This window comes from Sceloporus occidentalis, unplaced genomic scaffold (genome assembly GCF_023333645.1).
Source record: "Sceloporus occidentalis isolate IW3139 unplaced genomic scaffold, rSceOcc1.0.p SCAF_19, whole genome shotgun sequence".
In the NCBI taxonomy this organism is placed as follows: Eukaryota; Metazoa; Chordata; class Lepidosauria; order Squamata; family Phrynosomatidae; genus Sceloporus; species Sceloporus occidentalis.
In genome coordinates, this window is record NW_028316999.1 from 13,544,771 (window position 1) to 13,566,990 (window position 22,220).

General features: G+C 37.5%; 1 protein-coding gene across 1 annotated transcript in view; it reads right to left on the reverse strand.

The window, feature by feature from the left end:
* Positions 1–22,220, reverse strand: part of LOC149302468 (E3 ubiquitin-protein ligase E3D-like) — a 61,370-nt gene that overhangs the window by 20,702 nt on the left and 18,448 nt on the right. The window contains exons 4-8 of the mRNA XM_089482555.1: positions 21,666–21,891; positions 14,733–14,802; positions 7,434–7,503; positions 5,480–5,588; positions 2,142–2,308 (exon numbers count right to left, since the gene is read on the reverse strand). Coding sequence (XP_089338681.1) covers positions 2,142–2,308; positions 5,480–5,588; positions 7,434–7,503; positions 14,733–14,802; positions 21,666–21,891 — 642 coding nt within the window. The remainder of the gene's footprint in view (positions 1–2,141; positions 2,309–5,479; positions 5,589–7,433; positions 7,504–14,732; positions 14,803–21,665; positions 21,892–22,220) is intronic.

Genomic DNA, 22,220 nt, shown 5'->3' on the forward strand with positions numbered 1-22,220 from the left:
TGCTTAGGACAGTAAAAGAGTTTGAAGCATCATTTTGTTTGTATTGATGGATTCACTTCTCCTCTCACCAGGCAGCAACCCTCTCTAGCAGACAGAAAAAAATAACAGTATCCAGCAATAAGTAAACCTTTAATGTAATTCAAAAATGTCTCTGTAGACCATCAGAGTGCTGTATCTAATTACCTGAATAATACCTCCTGTCTGACCGCAACTATGAAACACAGTGCTAAAGATTGCGGTGTTGAAATTAAAAACCCGTTAACATTGATTACGGAAACCTCGGATTTGGTTACTATTTCCAGTGAAAATGTACAATAATCCCAATCGTTGTAGTAAAGTAATAAGACAGGTAACAATGGAGTTCGGTGATTAGTCAATTAGTTACACATGCAAACAAATAGCTATTTTTTATTTTTTTTTTATAAAGGTTACACTGAGTCATATATTGCATTATTTGCAATTCTCTGATTAATCTACAACAAAATATACCCCACAGTGCCCCAAACCTTTGAACAATAGTAAAATATATTATAAATATAATATATATTTATAATATATTAAAAACACTTTAAAAACACTATAAATACATAATTATTTAAGCATATATATTACGAAGGTAAAATGTGCAGCTTTTCAGGTTGTTTATGAAAGGGGAGCCTACGTAGAATCCAATACACTTTACCCATGAGGGATTTATATAGGAAGGATAATACTTTTCATCGGCCAGAAGCTCTGCCTGGAAGCAACTCCACTTATTTTATCTATAATTGTTAAGATAATAATGGAAAACTCTCATTAGAAGTACTATCCTCAAAATCCTGAGGATGCCAAATTGCACTCCTTGCAAATAATTAGCTGGATGAAGGCCACTTTATAAACACGGGCATTCCTTTATCTTTTGAGTCAGTTGATTCTTATTTACTACAGACACAGCCGGCATTATGATAATCTCTTCTTTGCACTGCTAAACACGGAGGGGGAGCAAAAATTTGTGTTTCATAAGGGTTTAAATAAATAATCCCAAATCCCTATTGGCCTCGTTATACCAGACTCATACAAATTTCCTCTTCTATTGGCGCGCAAATAAAAGTGTCTACCTTGCAATCTGAGCTCCCGCTGACTCGTTTAGCCTTAAGGAAATATTGAAATTCACGTTGCTCATTATACTGAGCAGTTTTAAGTAGCCTATTGTAATAAATCATTGTGAGGGTTGTCAAATTAAAGTTTCTGAAACGAAAATAAACCCACTTAAAACCATGCACGATTTTACAGGACTGGGTTGTTTTTTTTTGTCGCAGTGATTGCCATCGAGCCCTCGAAAACCAATAGCAGAAATAGAATTGAGTGCAGAATGATTCAAATGGAAATTTTATGAAAAGCAAAGCAAAAAAAACCCCCAGACAATTACAACAAAACGCAGGATTTACTTTCCTCCTCTTCCGTTTAAATCAGCGAGTAATTTGGATTTGACATATTGCTATGCATTAATGTAGCTAGAGAACAACACCTAATATCACAAAAGTGTGTTGAAAATCGGAAAATAACATACAGATAAGGTTTATTTAAAGGAGGATGGCCAAGAAAACAATATTTCAAAAAAGAATTTCAGCTTATCTCTTGACTCCAGCACTTGGTTGATACAGAATAAAATAGATTTGCACTTGTCCCTCTTACAGATTGTGTCTGTAATTTACCCATTGGCAATCATACTGTAAAATCAGGGCTCAGGGCTGTAATATACTGTATTGAATGGACACATTCTCCTCCTGTTTGAAAGACCTGTCTACTTGTATGTTTTCTGCTGTTTTCCATACTAACTTGTAAAGGACCGAGATCTGCTACTGGCTTAAAATCTTTAATTATTCGAATAAAACATCAGTCAATCCTAAACGCTGCCACCGAAGTGGTGTCAATTATGATAGGCATTCTGAATTTGGGACTTCCTTCGGTTAAAATTTGGTGTGTCAGAGTTTTGAACAGTCACTGATTTGGCCATCAGGTATTTTTTTTTTTTTTTTACACCATCTTCATTTTGCTTTTTTAAATATTTATTATTAGCAGATTAAAAGTTAATTTATAACCCCAAAAAATTGTATCGAACAGTATGAATAGTACCCAAGCTGAATATAGGAAATACTTACTCGTTGTGGTTACTTTCTGTGGGGGAAGAATATAGCACCCTTACAACATTACTGACGTCTAGTGAACTTGAAGAGGGAATGCAGGTATCTTCAGAGAAAAGGCAGTTTACGCCGCCTGTTCTTGTCCCCGATTCCACCAGCAATGTGTCAACATTCAAAAGCCAAAGCTACACAGAAAAAGAGAAGAAAAAGGTTGATTGATTCTAAAGCCTTAATGACATGCACTGCTCTGAAAAAAGAAAAATACTTTAAATTCTTTGATTGGAATTGTGACCTATTATGTTAATAAAGTGCCTCACAGAAATAGCGATGTCATAGATATTTTTGGCATGTTCAATAAAAGTGACTTGCAACAAGAGTGACTCTGATCAAGGCACAAATACAGAGTTAACACAGAAAAATGTAAAGTAATGCATTTGGGGAGGAAAAAAAGAAGAATATATAATTTGCAAGACCCCTCCTTGAACACGCACTAAGATGTGTAATGCACTGATGTTAAGCGGTTCTGGCAAATTCAGTTACCGCTTTCAAAAGTTGGGCATTGAGGGACTGAGTAGTTGTGCAGTGGGTACAATAACTTCTGTTTGTAAGAGTGCTATTGTCCGGGTTGTGATAACAGGATAAAACCGATAATATCAGCCAAGTAACAGAGCACATGACTCTACATGTTGAAAAGATAAAGATATATCACTTATTGGTCACATTTCATTATTGGCACAGAAAAGAAAAGATAAAAACGTTTTTAACCCTTTAAATCTTTAAGGGAAACAAAACATTATAGGGTTCCACCATAATGTCACAATTGTAAGTATACTACAGAGCTGTCTGTCTATGCCAATTAAGACATTATCTAACAGAGGTGTGTTAATTAACATAGAACCTTGCAGGAGTTTTTAACATTTATGCATTTATTATGAAGGAAAACCCCAACAAGCTTTTCTTGGTGGAAGGGCTGGCCTGGCCTTGTGAAATGTATAGTTAAACTGGTAAGATGACATATGTAATCTCTCAGCATTAACTGTGCATGACAGAGCCATCCCTGTTCTTTTCCACCTAAAAGAGGAAACTGCAAGCGATGGGATGCCTTTACATTTTTTGGTAATCTGTTGACATTCACATTTGCAAGTGAACTGTTCATTCTCCTGGAGCAGCAAATCTCCAAAAAGTTTTTTTTATGATTTACTTAAGTGGGTCCAAGCTTTAGGCATCCATACATACAGCTTAAATGTATTAACATTTAACATTAACGGTTTACATCTATCCTTTTAAAGACCAATGTATTCCATCATGACAGGCCTTAATGGCCATAATCTGGAGACATCTTCACAGCTGCAAACTATAACTAGGTAACCGGGGTGTACAGATTTAATATTCATCCTAATAATTAGAAACACAGACAGTGATGGCAGAAAAGAACCATTTGGCCCATCTAGTCTGCCCAACCTCTGAATAGGTTCCTTAGTCACTGGCCTTATCTTATATCTAGCTTAGCCTTATGCCTATCCCATGCTTCCTGTATTAATATCTACTACTTCTGCTTGAAGGCTATTCCATACATCCACTACCCTTTCAGTAAAGTAATATTTTCTTATGTTTCTTTCAAACCTTTGACCCTTTAGATTAAGTCTATGTCTATGTTCTCTTGTCATGGTAGTCTTTACTCTTCTAAATAAAGGGAGTCAACATGATAAAGGTGTTAAATGTTTCTGTCATATCCCCCTGTCACGTCTTTCTTCCATATGATATATATATATATATATATATATATATATATATATATATATATATATATATATATATATATATTAAGATCCTTTAACCTGTCCTGGTAAGGTTTATCCTGTAATCCATAAACCATTTTAGTAGCCCTTCTCTGCACTTTCTCCAACATTTCTATATCCTTCTGGAGATCCGGTCTCCAGTACTGTACACAATACTCCAAGTGAGGTCTCACCAGTGATCTGTACAACGGCATGAGCACTTCCCTCTTTCTACTGCTAATACCTCTCGCTATACAACCAAGCATTCTGCTAGCGTTACCTGCTGCTCTACTGCATTGTCTGCCTACCTTTAAATCCTCAGAAATAATTACAGATCCCTGAGGTATCCCACTGGTTACAAGACCTTGTTCTGAATATACGCCATTGACTACAACCCACTGTTGTCTGTCACTCAGCCACTGCCTGATCCATTCAACAACATTGGGATCTAAACCCAGAGATTGCAGTTTATTGATAAGTCTTCTATGTGGGACAGTGTCAAAGGCCTTACTGAAATCCAGATACTAAATGTCTACTGCACCACACTGATCAATTACTTTAGTCACCCAATCAATAAAATCATTAGTTTGGCATGATCTTCCTGAAATACACCCATGTTGTTTTTGATCTTGAAACCCATGTGACTTTAGATGTTCAACAATCCTATCTTTTAACATAGTTTCCATTAATTTCCCCACTACAGATGTAAGACTAACTGGCCTGTAGTTGGCCGACTTCTCCCTACTGCCTTTTTTGTATGAATGGACCCAACATTCCCTAATTTCCAATCTACTGGGACTACTCCCGTTAACAATGATTCGTTAAATCCGTTAACTGTTTTGCTAGTACACGACCAAGCTCTTTCAATAACTTGATCCCATCGATTTATTTGTCTTTACCTTAGACAGCTAATATAGAACTTCCTCCTCTGAACAGAAATATTCATTGAGGCAGTCAGCTAGACCTTTGTCCTCTTCTATATACCTGCCTTCTTTTGTTTTTAAATTTACCACTCCTTGTTTTACTTTCCTTTTCTCATTTATATAGCTAAAAAACATTTTCTCTCTCTCTCTTTTTTACCGATGTGCCAATTCTCTCTTCTGCGTGTGATTTGGCAGCTTATAAATCCGTCTATCTTCCTCAATTTGGGTTTCTTGTATTTACTAAATGCAAACTTTTAGTTTTTTACTATTCTGGCCACTTCTGCAGAGTACCACAGTGGTATCTTTAATTTTTTGCTCTTACTGATCAGCCTAATACAATTTTCTCCTAGTTTAAATAATTCAATTTTTAAATAATCCCATTTCTCCTGGACTCCACTTAAATAGCAGCTTTTCTAAAAGCTAAAACTTTTGTATTTGCGTGGAATTATCTTCAATTATGCTGTTTAGGAAACACAGATCTAGTAAACTGCCCCAAACTCTCGAGCGCATTTTAGGAATTCTGTTTAAACCAGATTTCGAGCTTCATTTGTTCACTTGTTCTGTCTTCAGTAGTAGAACTCAAGGCCACAAACCATATGAAGGTCAAGTTCATTTTTCTAAACACTATTTCAACCATGCAATACTTTTTTCTTACCAGAAGAAAGAGTTTGCCATCTTGTCCTTGGATGCAGTACCTGAAAGTGCTCTTAGAAGCAGATAATTCCATCAGAAGTTGGACAACAGTGCTTTCTACAAAGCGGGTCCTGTGAAAACAGAGATCGGTCTTCACAGCATGTGTCCGTAATAACGATCATTGGAAAGACAAGCAACTAATAGTAAATGGTCATTAAGAGAAAGCAAAACGTCAGCATTATCCATTTTCGTAGATGTGCTGTCAGAACCCCTACTGTAACTAATAGAAGCCTCTCCGGCTAGGGATTGTTAACAGATAATGACAAGACCGGTGTGCTATATCACCATCTGATTTTAAAAACACAGGGAATTCACATTTCTGGAACACAATAATTCAGTGTCAGCAAAAAGAAAAGACGTTAATATACTTACACAGCGGTGGATGCAAGATCTGTCCTACATTAATAAGCTTAGCGATCTAACTACTAACTTACATTGTAAAATACTAACATGTTCACAATGGAACGGGTACCTTTTTTAACTCAAGTTTGCTTTATTAATGATAATGATATAACAATCAGGTAAATTGTTACCTGCCAGTCTGTGACAATAAAAAAGGTCAGTTAGTAGTAACGAGTGATGTGATATATAAAAAAATGATCTTTATAAAATTAACAGTAAGTTTTGGTAAAAGAAGAATTTAAACTTGCTGCATTAACTAAGCATTCTGCAGGACCAGCTCTAACCTTCTTGAAGGAGAAACTGACTACTGTCAGCCCTGCATAATTAAGGTTAATAAGATAGAATCATTCACTGTAACTCACCTGTCAATCACTGTTCTCTGACATTTAAAATAAATGGGGAACACTAGAATCACTACTCTCTATATCAAGGTAGCCCAACAGGTGGCTCACAAACCAGTGGTTATGAGTAGCCTCTGAGCACTGGCACACTCCACATTTCAGTGAGGATGGGAGTTATGTATGCATACGTAACCCTCATAAAGAGAAATAGAAGTAAAAGGAAACACATGTGAATCCAATGGTTAAAACCTAGCCCTGATCCCTAAAATGCCACAAATATTTGTAGTAACTTTCAAAAGTCTGCCTCAATTATAAAGATGAAGTGGAAATGAAAGATTGCAGGGATTATTTATAGATAAATGCGGACGTGCATTCCTTATTCATGAGAAGATCAGAAGACCCACATATGCCAACTAATTTACCCTGTATTAGACATTTAATCCATAGAAGAATAAATGGGTTTGTGAAAGAAAACCAATTCTTAAGGTATTTTATTGCTGTTATTATTATTATCACTTTTTATTAAAAGGCTTCCAGCAGATTTCATAGAACTAAAGTAGACTAACAAACAAGGTAAGGGTAAGGGAAGAGCAATATAAATATGTTCCTATTAAAACAATACATTTTAAGGTAGCCCTCAAACCTGACATCGTTTAGTATCATTAAAAAAAAAAAGAAATTCCAAAAGTGAATCTAAGTTATGGCCCATATGGCTATACCATGATTCTGCCAAGATACACAAAACTCATCTCAAAAATTCATTTGCAAGCAAATAGTACCATATCACTGAGATTATTCATAACTGGGCAACATGCCACAAAAAAGGAATTACCAAACCATAAATTATTCACTTTTCCTCTTTCTGCAGTATTAGTGGCTGGATCTCATACATATTATGTTTTTTAATTTTTTTTATTTAATTAAGCGATCAAGAAATACGTAACATGCTGTTCAGGGTAATTCAAAAACTCATCAGCTCAGGAACACAACCATTCATGCGTCTTAACAATTTGATTAACATTTGGTTACTGCCTATTTGGAGTGTAATGACCTGCTCTGTGTTTGACCTTTTATGTTTCTGATGCCCCATGGAAACACGGCTGATTTATTAACAGATTTGCTTTAGACTCATTCAGGATTTGGTTAATATTCCTTGTATTGTTTGGGACTTACCTTGACATAGTTTTAAATTTCTCACAAGATGGTCGGACCATGACTTCTGTCATAAAATACTTCACAGCATCTACAAAGAGAAAACAATGGTCATCATATTTCAAATAACAATTGTAAAGTGCAGTCTGTAATGATACAGCAACATTGAAGGCAAACAAAAAAAAAAATGTACTCTAAAAGGAAGGGTCCGCAGAGGAAAGTAGAATATGATGTATGTAGGAAAGCGAAAACAGGACATGAAGGATAAGTATATGACAGAGGAGGTTGCAGTGAGCATAGCTAAACATGTATGGAGAACAAAACTAGAACTGGTGTCATGAGATTCCTTTACCTCGATCACACCAGTCGGTGAAATACGAAAATACCTTTGTCCCATTTCCACCCTGGCCAAGTAATATGGTTGTTTAGTGCAGAACAAGCTTTGCACATGTGAGCAATATATATTAGTATTAAATCCAAAACCCTTAAAGACATCAAATAGGTACACAACATTACTCACTTAAAATAAGTTTAAATCTTCTAACTCGCCTCAACGACTGTCTTTCAAGAACTGCATCATGGATGGGATCCCAAGACTGAGTTTATTATAATCCCACCATCCGCTCTGTCAAAAATTCCTGACATATCTCTTACTCTTGACAACTCCACTATCCAACCAACAGACCAAGTTTGCTGCCTTGGTGTCACATTTGACTCTGCTCTCTCCTTCATCCTTTACATCCAGTCCCTCACCAAATCCGGCTGCCTTCCCCTGAAAAACACCTCCTGAATTTGGCCATTCCTCACACAAGAAACAACAACAATATTAATCCACTCCCTTGTGATATCCCGTCTGGACTATTGCAACTCCCTACTCGCTGGTCTCCACCTCTCCCGCCTTTCACCGCTCCAATCTATCCTCAACACATCAACTGGATTAATTTTTCTCTGTCACCGTTCCTCATCACTCCATTGGCTCCCCATACCCTTCAGAATCAGATTTAAACTGAACCTGACCTACAGAGCCCTTAACAATTCTACACCCTCTATAGCTCTACCCACCTGTACAAATATACCCCCTAACCGCCCTCTTCATTCCTCTCATGACTTGTGGTTCTCTTCTTCTCTCATTGCCTCTCCCCACTCCCATATTCAGGATTTCACCCGCGCTGCATCCCTCCTGTGGAAGTTCCTTCCCAGTCCCATCAAGACTTTGCCCCTCCGTCCGCAACTTTCAAAAGCTCTCTGAAAACCCACCTTTTTCGAGAAGCGTACAACCTGTACATAGTGAAAGACACCTCTGAATTCACATTACATTTAAAGAGCACTAGAAGATTCCGTAGATTCAGATTCAATAAGCAAAACCGCCAGTAACATTAACAAGCAGTATATAGAGGCGTATCATCAACAAACGGGTACAGAGGCGTATCATGATCTTAATTGTAAAAAAAAAAAATACAATAGAAAAAGTTTGCAAACTGAACCACAAACTATTATTTCAGTGATTAGGTGTTATATGATTCTAAATCTAGTCCGTTTACACAAGCAAACAGACAGTACAACAGCTTAGCAGAAGCAGAGACATTAAGGAAATCAGTAGGTACCAAGGAAAATATATACGATCAGCCGTTCATTCTGTTTGTCTCCCAGACCATTCACGATATGCACTATGCCACGATGTTTGAAATAAAGTACTCTTGCAGATGTCATCCCACTTTCATCTCGCCTTTTAACATGCCTGTTGCTTCTCTTCCTTCACTGATCGTTTTGTTGTTTTATTTCAAGAAGCAGTTCTGGTAGCTCTCACCTTTTCCAACAGTACAATCTACGCTGGTGATCACATTAATCAGTTTGACTTTAAGTGTCTGTATGCATAAGACTCAAAACCGAATCTTAAATCTATAGTGCAGTAATAAATTGGTGGAAGTCTAGGAGCTATAAAAATGACAAAACCCATAAAATAAAAGCATTTTTTATACTAAACGCGAATAAGGTTCAGAAGGCTATGAAAATTATGAAATAAGCACATACGCAGTAATCTGCAAAAACACGTAAAAAGATTATGCGCAAAGTAACTAAAATAGCTTTATAAAAATATTTAAAAAATCTGTATTTACACAATTATACCAATGTATACGCTTTACTAAATTCAAATCACTGGATTGCAGTCGCTTAACCATCATAACATGTTTGCCTGTGTTATTTCTTTGCTGAAAATTGTTAACAGGGAAGCCAATTTGGCAGTCGAAACCTGGCGCCAAAGAATTACCCTTTGTAATTTGCATTGATTTCATCCATTATGTGTAAATAAAGTTATAATACTTTACTTAATACAATGAAGGCTAAGCAGGATTTATTTGGGCGTTTATAATGGAAATCTATAAAGTCAGCCTCTCTAAGATCACTGTACTGTAGTGACAAAAAGAGTATTTGTCGAATGAACAAAGCTGTTTTGACTTATACTAGACCATTATGACGGGGAAAATCTTGATACAGAAGCTTCAGCAGTGATTATGCTGTGATGCAGCCCTTTGCCGATGTATATCACTCATCTGAAATATATACTAAAGAGTTACAATCATTTTCCTCATGCATCCTAAAAGGTCATCATATGGGGACTTGCCCCTACAAAGACAATGCTTATGCAATTATGTGCAACTAGACAAAATATATCCCAAAGTGTTCTTCTCTAGCTACTAATGGACCAGGCATTAATATTTTGATCCCACAGTGCTCTTTTCGTGTACAAATAAGAGTAAACTAGCATCAGTCTACCTTTTCTCTCTATAGCACTTAAAACCTAGGAGACCTTGTACAAGTTCCAACCACCTGAGCAGGTCTGCTTTTGACATGGCCCTATACTTTGTTTGGGAACTGACCTCATTCCACTGAAACCTACTTGTGCTAAAACCAAAAATTTTGGCAAGTGTGAAAACAAACCAAGACTTGGCACTCTACGTGACGAGGTCTATCTCACATGTTCTAGAAAAGAGTCAATAAAGACATATTGAAGTATATGTTTATAAAGGCAGTGCACCACATAATGTAAATATGATATGGCCAGAATGTGCAAACGCTATATGGAGGATTTAAAGGTGCTATTCCACATAGACCCCCCCCCCAACTTCCCTACAGTGTTGTATAAGTTGTATAATAAGTTTATTATACAGTTTTGCTGTATTTTCTAGTTGAAAACATTTCATCTGAGTCTCTTAAGCTTGTCTGTCTTCACTGCTCAGCCTGCCCATCACTGACACTACATAAGGGCATTGCCTTTAACCCCTTCGTGACAAAGGCTGATTTTACTTTTTGTACCCTTTGTGACAATGGCTGTTTTAACATTTCTGCGCTGCTCATGTTTAACTGTCATTTTCTTCTTTCCCGTTTACTGAACCCACACAAGTTATATATTGTTTTTTTCAGGACAAGAAGGGCTTTCTTTAGATGGCATTGACGGCATTTGATTGTATCATATTATTTACTATTAAAAAAGTAAATTTAGAAAAAAATTACTTTTTCTAACTTTTAGTTGAAAAATCTTTTACTCATCTATAAAAGGTAATGAAAACACCTGCTAAATAGATTCTACTATTTGTCCTGAGTTTATAAATACCCAATGTGTTTATGTTTTTTGCTTTTTTCTGCACATTATAAGTACAGGTAGCGTTTTGCTATTTCAAAGCCAATTTTTCCAAATCTGGTAATTCTTCCCCCCATGTGCCATTTCGGGTATCTTTGAAGCTGGCCAATGCAATTTACCCCATCAAATCATATATTTTTGAAAACTAGACACCCCAGGGTATTTCAAATGCTAGTATTTTAACTCTTTCCATTAACCATATCTACCACCAGTCTTTGTCAAACTTTGTGGTAGTCATTTTTTTGCATTTGTTTTTTCACACACATTTTACTTTAGGTATGAATAAACAGGTTCTGGTATATGTCACTGTCATAAAACACCCCAATATGTGTTCAGCAACATCTCCCGAGTACAGCGATACGTCACATGAATGATTTTGCCTGGCTGTTTGGGGGGAAAAAGGGCCACATTTGGGGCATGCGCATTTTCAATGTTGAACTTTGGCATTTGGGGATCCACTGCCCATGCCCTATTTGGTACATCTTTGAGCCGGGCCATTTCAGTGTGCCCAATAAAACCATATATTTTTGAAAACTAGACACCCCAAGGTATTTTAAATGCTGGTATTTTAACTCTTTGCATGCACACATTTTACCACCAGCATTTTTTCAAAGTTTGTGTCACGTACAAGTAGTTAGGAGACACCGTGGTCAGGTAGGACTCCAGGACAGAACAGGTCAAACAAGCCAAGGTCAGGTTTCCGGAGAGCAGGATGGTCATATAACGGAGCCGAGGTCAGGATGCAGGAAAACAGGATAAACGTAAACGTAGCCGAGGTCAGGAATCAGGAAATCAACGAAGTCAGACAAGCCGGGATCATACACAGGAATACGGAATCAGAAAACGCTATCTGGGTACTAGCACAAGGCATAGACAACCAACAGAAGGCAAAGTCAGACAGAACTGAGGAGGTTTAAATAGGAACCGCAGAGGAAGTTCAAATCTCCCGCCAAACCTCATGACGTCACCTCCAATGTCCGGGAATCGCCACCATGATGAGTGTGGCGCAATCTCCCCTCATAAATGCCTGCAGTTTGGGAGTTCACCACTAGAGGGCGAGTACCGAAACCGGACGCCGTGTTCCAGGAGGTCTGCCTCTCCTGCGTGGCAATCCTGCAGATGACGGCGGAAGCGGCACCGCGTTGGAGGGCGGCCTCCCTCTCCTGCGAGGAGGCTGCAGCGGTGGTAGCCGTGCGTTGGAGGGGGGTCTCCCTCTCCTCCGTGGCGGCTCCGGTGTCTGTGCGTTGGAGGGGGGTCTCCCTCTCCTCCGTGGCGGCTCCGGTGTCCGTGCATTGGAGGGGGGTCTCCCTCTCATGCGTGGCGGCTCCGGGGGTCGTGCGTTGGAGGGGGGTCTCCCTCTCCTCCGTGGCGGCTCCGGTGGTCATGTGTTGGAGGGGGGTCTCCCTCTCCTCCGTGGCGGCAACGTGGGAGCCAGGGGCAGGTAAGTAACAGTTTGCAGTAGTATTTGTTTGTGTGTATTTTTCCCCCACACACCTACTTTATGTATGAATTTACAGCTCCTGGTATATGCTGCTGTCACACAACACCCCAATATGTGTTCAGCATCATCTCTTGAGTACAGTGATATCCCACCTGCATGGGTTTGTCATTTTTTGGGGGAACTAAAAGGCCACATTTGGTACGTGTGCATTGGAAATTAGATGTGTGGCCATCCTTCCCCCCCCCCCCCGTGTTAATTGGGACATTGTTGAACCCGGCAAATTCAATTTACCCCATCAGATCATACATTTTTTAAAAGTAGACACCCCATGGGCACTTAATATGCCAGTATTTTAACTCTTTTCATGCGAGAATTGGTTTTAACTCTTTCCATGCGAGCTAATGTGCTAATTTTAGGACTTGCTCACACCAATATATTTTTTATATTATATATTTTAATTTTTTTTGCCTTTTTTAAAAAAAATTTTTTTTATTTTTTTCGACTTGAAGGTTCTCCTGATAGTGACATCAGTGGGAAATTATTTTTACATTTTACTGTTTTTTAAACAATTTTTTTCTAATTATTATTAATTTTATTTTATTTTTTAATTTATTTTTACTAATCACACTGTGATTAGAAAGCTGGGCTCCATTGACTTGCATGGTTGAATGCAGTACCTGTATTCAACCTGCAAGTGGAGCCAGAGTTCTCTAGAGGGTCTGGAGACCTTCTAGCGAACTTTTTCATCTTTATTATTTTTTTTTCCCGGGCCACCGCCATCTTGCGGATGGTGAAGATTGCGTGCAGCTGCGGCTGTGACCGCTCTCCGGAGCGGTCACAGCCCATCCTGGGGTAAGTGTTTCGTGTCGCTGAATGCCTCCTGATCGAGGCATTCCAGCGACACCATTTAAGTTGATCGCCTCCTAAACGCTTTTAAAACGGGCATCCGCCGCCATACATGTTGACGCCCCGGGGAGGGGCCAGACATGGCCCTAGTGCCGATCGTGGTGTTGCTGAATGCCACGAGGTCGAGGCATTACAGCAACACCATTTAGATGCAGAAAGCGAACGTAGATCGCTTTCTGCACCCGTTTAGAATCATGACGGTCCCGGCACGTCAATTGTCGTTAACCGTTTGTTTTCCGGTGACGTGCCCAGACCGTCAATTGTCATCAAGGGGTTAAGGTCTTCAAGTTTAATGGGACCTCACTCTCATCACACCTATTACTCTAATCAAACCTATCACACAAATAGCATACTCGATAACACTCTAATGTGGCCAGTACATGCATGAGCATGAAATGGCAGGTGAGAGTGGCTGTTGTGATGTAACACATAAGGGAAGGCTTTAGAGGAATGACTAGACACTTTATAAGCAACTGTAGTATTTCAATAAACTTTTTAAACAGTTTTTAAGAAACAGGGAGAGTATAGGAGAAACATAAAATGGCAGATTCAGCACTCTTCTGGGGATATTTTAAGAGGCTCCCTAGGTGGAACAGTAACATTAATATACTGGAAAACAAGACACTGTTGGAATATAATCTGAGTTACATGGATTATAAACATAGAATTTGAAGGCAGAGAAGAACCATTTGGCCCACCAAGTAACCCCTTCAGTACCCTATGGATGGACCGGTACGTTCTAAAAAAGCATCCAATAAAGCCCTTTAGGATGTATAGTTAAGTCTTGACTTTCTTGCAGTGACATCTCCCTGCCGCCAGATGGAATCTGCTGACCGATTGTCTGTAATGGCTGCCAGCCCGTGTGCTGGTAAACCGTTACATAAGGAATGCCCAATCATTTAGAAAAAATAACCAATAAGGGAATCTTAATGAAACCCACATATAGTAAAAATGGCAAAATAGCTCTGGGACCTTACCAAAACCCCCTGGGACTGAAGGGGTTAATCAGTCCGTGGTCTTGTCTCGGGTTCAGGATGGTCATATGCTTAGCAGTTAAACACACAATTGACCATAAGAGCAGGAAGTAAAGTGGCTTCGAGTCTTAAGCCCAATTGATCATTTAAAGAGAAATGCCACTTAGAAAAAGGTATGCGATTTCCACTAGAGGCAAAACAGAAAGACAGACAAAATGAGTGACGTGAGAACTGTGGTTTATGTACGCACACAATTCTAATTAACTATGCAAGAATTTGCTGAACAAAGAAAAAGCTTAGTGGGAAAACTAATATTTTTAGCTGGAGGTCAGCTTTCCCGTCGCTCCTATAATACATACCCGATGACAATGTCTCTCCCAGTATTACTTTGCAACGCTTGCAAAAGACTTTGGTATTTTCAGTTGATTTCTGCAAGGTAGAAAAATGCCATGTAAATGTCACATTACACCTTAGACAAAAGAAAAGAATATATAATTGTACACATCCTTTTTGGAGGGCAGATTGAACTTTATTTTGTTCATTTACAAATGCCGACGCTCTGAGACATATGTCTTCTCGTGAAAACTCTTAGCCAACCTCGCCATGTAACTGTGGGAACAGAAGTTCCACGAGCCCCATGGGCAAATTATCTGACATACAGCCTAATGGAAGAGTTTTCAATTCATTTATATATGAAAATGTATCTCAAACTGTACATATTCTATTATTTCCTTCCTTTCACTGTATTAATTTTCTTCTTTTAAGTAGACATGTCCATGTTCTTTTTGATGCCTAAAAAGACTGCCTGTACGCTATGAACGAAGAGAAAAAAAAAAAAAAAAAAAAAAAAAAAAGAGTACTTGTTTTTCAGGGAAACATCATGTAACATCATTACATGAGAGGCAGTTTTTAGGTATGGTACCTACTGTGACATTTCTTTTCTGCTTTACATTTTATTTTTTTGAGATGATGAAGAACTGTGTGTTTGCAGGATTATTGGTCTTCCATGAGATAGAATAGTCTGGCCCGGAAATCTAGTTTTACCAATTTAGAGTGATTGTATAGTCGCACTCTTACACTTTCACTTTACATCTGCTATCTTGCATTTAAACAGTGCTCGCTGGGCACTTTGTAAGTTTCATGCTTTGCCTCATAAGCTACCGCATACGACAAGAGATCAATTTAAAAAGACAGAAGTTGCAAATGAAACCACTGTTAAGTCTAATTAGCATATCCCAAGTGGCTCATTCATGTTTGGTATCTGCCATATGTGATCAGTACAGTTGCTTTGCTTTTTTGTTCTATTTTACATGTTTGAATGCTTTAAGATGAAAAAACCCTAAATATATATATATATATATATATATATACATACATATACACATACATATACATATACAAAAATAAAAATGGATAGGACTATAAATAATCACCATTGCGTGATTGTAGACACTGCAAAAAGCATATGCGGATTTTCAGGAAGCAGGAAAAAAAAAAAAGGGCTTTCTACTAATACCACTTTTAAATGTTTAGTCCAAAATTTAGCATGAATAATACATTTAAAAAATGGGGAAAGTATAAACACTTATTTCTAATATTTTCCTAGCTACAACCAAACTAGCTGACCAACATAACACAAAATATATTAATAGAAGTGTCTGGATTTGTACATATGTTGGCTTTTAAATGGTACCTGGGTACAAAATTGCAAATGTAAATTGTCTGAATTTGTCACTTTTAATTCTGAAACCAATGTCTCATTTGGGACTCTTAACAGCCCAGCAGCTCAAAATACCACCATAAAAGTATTTTGGAGAATAGACAAACCCAGTGTATTTCACTAGGAGTATTCAGACACTTATTATGCACACCAAACTCTGCCAAAGTCAGCCATAACATTATTTTCTGCACTTTTTTAACCACCCTTCAACATTACTTAGGATTGTTTGCACAGATTACATGCAACTCGCAAAATGCAATCAGTAGCATCTCCAGATTACAGGAATAGCCCACATGCATAGGGCTTTAATGGTTCTTGTAAGTTACAGGGTACAAAGGTGGAATATACACATTCCTTTTTCTAAAGGTTACATTATAAATATAGCATTTGATGGCAGATCAAAACCATTCTTATACTCTGTACTGAGTACTTTTGCACTTCATATCAGCTTCACAGGACAGAAGGGCAAGTGAAACGCCTACCACAAAGCCTGCTGCTACCTATCTCGGTTTCCTTTTCCTTCATTTGGCTCTGTTTGCTTTGTCTTGAAGCATCATCTGCAGGCCTCTTACATCTCTTTCCCTTCCTAACCTATGCCACTGTGCCCCCCCGATATGCCTTATACCACCAGATATGCCACTCTGCCCCCCCTATTTGACATAGTGCCCTCTGATATGCCTTATACCCATTATATACCACTATGCCCCCCTACTGTGCTTAAATTTGCATAACTGTGGGGGGGCAGGTTGGGAAATTAAAAGAAATGCATTTTTCTCAAAGTTTTTTTCATTCTGCTGTTTGATTTTAACATCCTGTTTATTAAATTATTTTAAATAAATTAAAAATGTACATTTACTTTTGTATCCGATGAATCGAAAAAATAATCGGCCAACTAATCGATTATGTTCGAATCGTTAGTTGCAGCCCTAAACTGAAAACTCTTATGTGATTTTTTCGACAAACTAAATTGATATTTTCACATGGGGCTAACAAGAGTAGTTTTAACAATATAAGTCAATGAGAAAGAAAAAAAACTATTTTAAATATGTGGATAAAAACACATATCTGAAATCTAGAAGTTATCACCACCACAAGCGGTTAAAAAGTATTCCAAATAGAGAAATTATAAGAATGAGGAAAAAAACGTTCTTCTCTGGAGGTTTTCGATTATCAAGGAGCTATAATAGAGAAAAGCTTAATAGAAAAAGGATACAAGAAAGAGAACGTAGACACAATAGTGGCAGATATTAGGAAATAGTATGGAACACATTACTGGAAGTAATATAATGGAAGTAAGAATAAAATAAATAATAATAAAAAAAATTAAATCAATAAAACAAATGATTTTTGTAGATTATAAAGGATGGGATTATGAAGTCAAAGAAAAGAATACTCTGTATGAAGTCATCTTTATTACTAATACAACAATATATAAAATATAATTCTAAATAAACTATTGCACATCTTCAAATGCGATCCCATTTTAGAATAATATTTTAGCAGGAAAAAAAGTAGGGTAATATGTAGAAATAACCAAAAAATTAAAAGTATATTAGCACCTATAGATTAAAAGAACATATTTAAAAAAAACTTGGAGATTTTTTTTAAAGCCCCAAAAGGATTGGTATAAATGAGGAAACTGTGGGTACTGTACTATTTGCCCTAAATAAAGTGGCTACCCAGAAGAAGTAAACCATCCAAAGATACTTTCATGTATCGCCAAACCTGGAATTTACATATTGGATTGCCCTCGAGGTCAAATGGTATGGTAGGTCAAAAAAGACTACATGAGTATAGGTATACCATAAAAAGAAGATGTTATAAGAAACATACTGTATCCAAACATTTTAAAGATTACCATGCAAGGAATGATTCCAATCATTAAGTGATGGCTATAGAGCAAATCAGTTTAGGTACAAGGGAAGGTAAAAGACAACTAATACTTGGCAAAAGAGAAACATTTGGGATTCTTACAATGAACACCCTGGTCCCAAAAGAATTAAACAATTACTTTGATATCATATCATCTTGGATTAAAGTGTACACAGGGGTGCCTTTGTTTAAATTTAAACCTTTTTTTTTTCTCTTAATCAAAACTTTCATACCTTTCATATAGAGTATGAAAGGTAAAAAAAAACACATTTCAGAATTGATATTAATATAGGATATTATATAATGTAAGCAACTAACTACCATTTCTTTTCTATATTTATGTATTTTAATATTAGAATATGTGCATTGGGTATTGAAGAAATTATGAACTTTTGTATATTTAACTATTATATCTATAAACATCACGTATTTGAAGAATTATTGGTATTTATTTCTCTGGGGGAATTGAATTCCATCTAGTGTTTATAACTGAATAGATTGTTGAGAGAATATATGTTTTATGTTGATATAATGATTTATTAACTGACTACCATTCTTATGTATCATTATTTAATACATACTGTATACAGAATTATGTTGTTGTTACAATACACTGTATTCCTCTATAGAAATATATAGTTTTGCTGCAAAGGGAGTTTTTTTTTTAAACATACCCGTATTTGCATTACAGCAGCTCTTTAGTAATAACGAGGAGGTATGGAGTTCAGCTGGAGTGGAGGCCTGACCCGCTATGTAGGGAGTGTTGTAGGTGGCCATGGAGACAGTGTCCACTTGTACCAATTACCATTAGTAACGTCACTTTTTGTTTGTTTTTAAATTGTGTTCTTTATTATACTTTCTTCCCTCTCCAATAGGAAGACAGGTGACCGGAAGGCTCCACCCTTTTGCAGAAGTGCGTCGAAAGACCAGAAAAATGCAGTTAAATTTATGGAGAAAGAGGTGCAGAAACGCTTTTCTTTCTTTGTGAACCTGTCTGCAATATTCTGGCCTCCCAGTGCACATCCACAAAAAGGCAGACATCCGGGGACACCCTCTCCCCGATCGGAGGAAAGGGTCTGTCCTTTTGCAGAAATTCCCCTTGAGGCCAGGTTCACCAAAAGGCAGATAAAGACAGAAGACACGGGGACAAGCGGACAAAGGCTGAAGGCATGGGGAGAAGTGGACAAAGACAGAAGTCACGGGAAGAGGACATAGACCGAAGTCACGGGGAGAAGTGGACAAGACAGAAGACAAGTGGCAAGAGAAGAAGCTGCAGGAAAGGAGACAGGACCATGGAAGTGCTCATCAGAGAAGGTGCGAAAAAGAGCATGAGAGATCGTGAGTAAGAGAGCATGAGGACGACAATTTTGTTTCTGAATGGAAAAAGCCCTCCAAATTTTGTGTGATCCAAAAGAGCAGGAAACTAAATTTGTTGTTCGAAAACAAACGGACCAAAAACAAAACAAAAAATTTCTATAGTCCATTTGCACAAGCCTATTTAATCGCTGGTTAGCCAACATTAGCTAAACTTTGACAAACTCTACCATAAAAAAATAATAAAAAACGCATCCTTTTCAGGTTTAAAAGGGAAATTCTAACAAAGCGCTTATGTAATATCAGATAAAGGATAATTCCTTAAAGTGGGGTTGGAAGATTTTGGACCTTCAGCATTTTAAGCACGCTCCAGCCATACACTGGTACAAAACCTTGGTGGATTCACTATATGGTTTCCAAAGATGACATGTGATAAATTACTTGGCCTTTAATGAACAGACCCCTAAATGTTTTACATAATTTATTGTATAATGCCCCAGCTGGTGATTCAATAACAAACGTTCAAGCTAAGCCTGGTATGATTCTTCATGTTAAGGGGAACTGTCACATTTCAATTTCTCCCTACTATTTTTACACCTACATACAGCATGTTTTAAAGAAACAATAAATAAAAATAACACACATTGTATAAGGTATACAGTACAGCCATATATAATTTTAATAAGTCAAAGTACAGTAAGAAACTCATCCATAGAACAGGCCACAATGTACATCAAACATACCAATAGAATATTAAGAGGGAAATGTTAATTTAACAACTAAATGAAATTATATTGTTTTATTACTATGTGGTGTATATTAGAAGTTATGTAGCGCATAAAATGATAAAATGTATACACCACACACAAAATATGCTGCTTCATTAACTGTAAAGTTACAAAAAAACAAATGAAAAGTAAGGGCTATGATAGTTTCATTCAAATGGGCTCGTCATTTAAAAAGGGACAATCCAATGCCACGTACAACCCGAAAGAATACTTAATGAATTACCTTACTAGGCATTCTTTACTTGAAAGAAAGGAGGGGGAAGGCACTTACTTTTAAAATAAACCGCAGTCCGCCATAATCTAATCACTTGCTAGAAAGTGCTCTAATTAAAATCAATAGGATCCCTATCTATGCATGTGCGAAGGAGGGTCTTCTTAGACCCCTGGAATGCTTGTGCCTGCCAGTGCTGGAGCTAGCTGGCTGTGAGTATAGCACTGCTGAGCTTTGTTAAATAGATGTTCAGCTGAATGCATCTCCTACAAGCCTGTGAACTGAGGGTGCGGTGCACAGTGGGATTCTTATGAATGCCTCCATGGATTTGTAGGAGGGTTAACCGTTAATTTTAAGGGGGCGCTCAGTCATCATGTGCAATCTGATGTGTCCCATTGAAGTGTGCCTTTTATTGAAAAATTGACAATGTGTGACTTTTTGGGGGCTAACTTATCAGCTATACATTTAACACAATGCACCTGGGCATCCAATGACGTATTTAATTGGATGCTACCCTATGCCTTACCCAGAGCAATGCCCCTCCACCGCCACCATTCTTGCTGCAGAATGCCATTATATGATGTCATATCCTGTTTAGAGCCAGGTACTGCATACTTGTCAGCACTTACTTAAGATCCAGAAACCATGTGACTGCACCTTCTGCTTTCTCCTCTAAATAATGTTTGTGACATCATCAGTCTGCACCCTGCATCCTATATTAACTTTATATTAATGCACTTCCTTGATGATGCCCTACTTCTGAGATTTACTCCAGTAGTGTTGTGTGCCATTCTCCACTTTTTGACCAGGCTTATCTTGACCTTGTTTCCTCTTCAGTATCCTGACCTAGCTGCTCTCTGGTATCCTGAGTCGGTTTGTCTTGACCATGCGGACAAATATCCTGCTCTGGTGGTCTATACTGCCATCTAGTCCCTGGTTGTCAGCCAACACTGCTATGGGGTTCCATTCCTGAGCGCACTGCTCTAACAATACTATATGAACATAGTCGTCCATAGTGTAAATAGGCCGCAATGGCAGGAATATCAAAATAAAGTTACAATATATTATATTATAATATATATACATATATTAAAATATAGAAGCAGAATGCAGAGTACAGTGCAATAAAAATGCAGAACACACTATTCTGATTTCTGGGGTAAGATATAATTAGCTGAAATTAGCAGTTTGGATCTAATATTTAGTAAGGATAATTAACAACATGCTTAGAGCCTCAACAACCAATTTCACATTTTATGCCATGCCTAGGAAACACTTACAGAGAGATTTCTTTGTATCTGAAGCAAACCTCATTTGAGATAATAAAGTTATACCAGGGCAATATAAATGCACCAATTAGATGGTGTCATTAGTACTAATAACTTACCGAGACATTACCATCAGCAGAATGAGGAACAGATGACTTCTCATTAGTTTCTCCAGGGTGGTCTAGAAGATTTGCTCTGTTCACCAAAAAGAAAGTCTCTCCTAGAAAGCAGTCGTTAACCTTGGGCAGACAACTTCGATTGGCAAAGGGATCGGGATGGCAGCACCATTCTTCAACCAGGGAGCTCCAGTTTTCACTTGGTAATGGGAGGACTCTAAGGAACTGCCTGGTAGTAGATTTTGTTAAGGGAGAAAAAAAAACCAAAACAGAATATAAAATCAACTCAAAAAAGAAATTATTTTTAAAGAAATACATACACGTTACATTATCATTATGTACAAACAAATACATAATTCTGTATTTGCTTTAATCAACTTGATTTTTTTTTATAATAAAATATAAAGGATTGCCTTTTTTAGTTTTAAGTTGTTCCAACCTGTATAGTAAATGCTACAAAGGCATAGCCAACAAACACAATGACACTCATCATTAGTGTTCTCCCGGCCCATTTCAATGGCATCCAGCAAATGGAATTCATGCCACACTTCTCAAGAA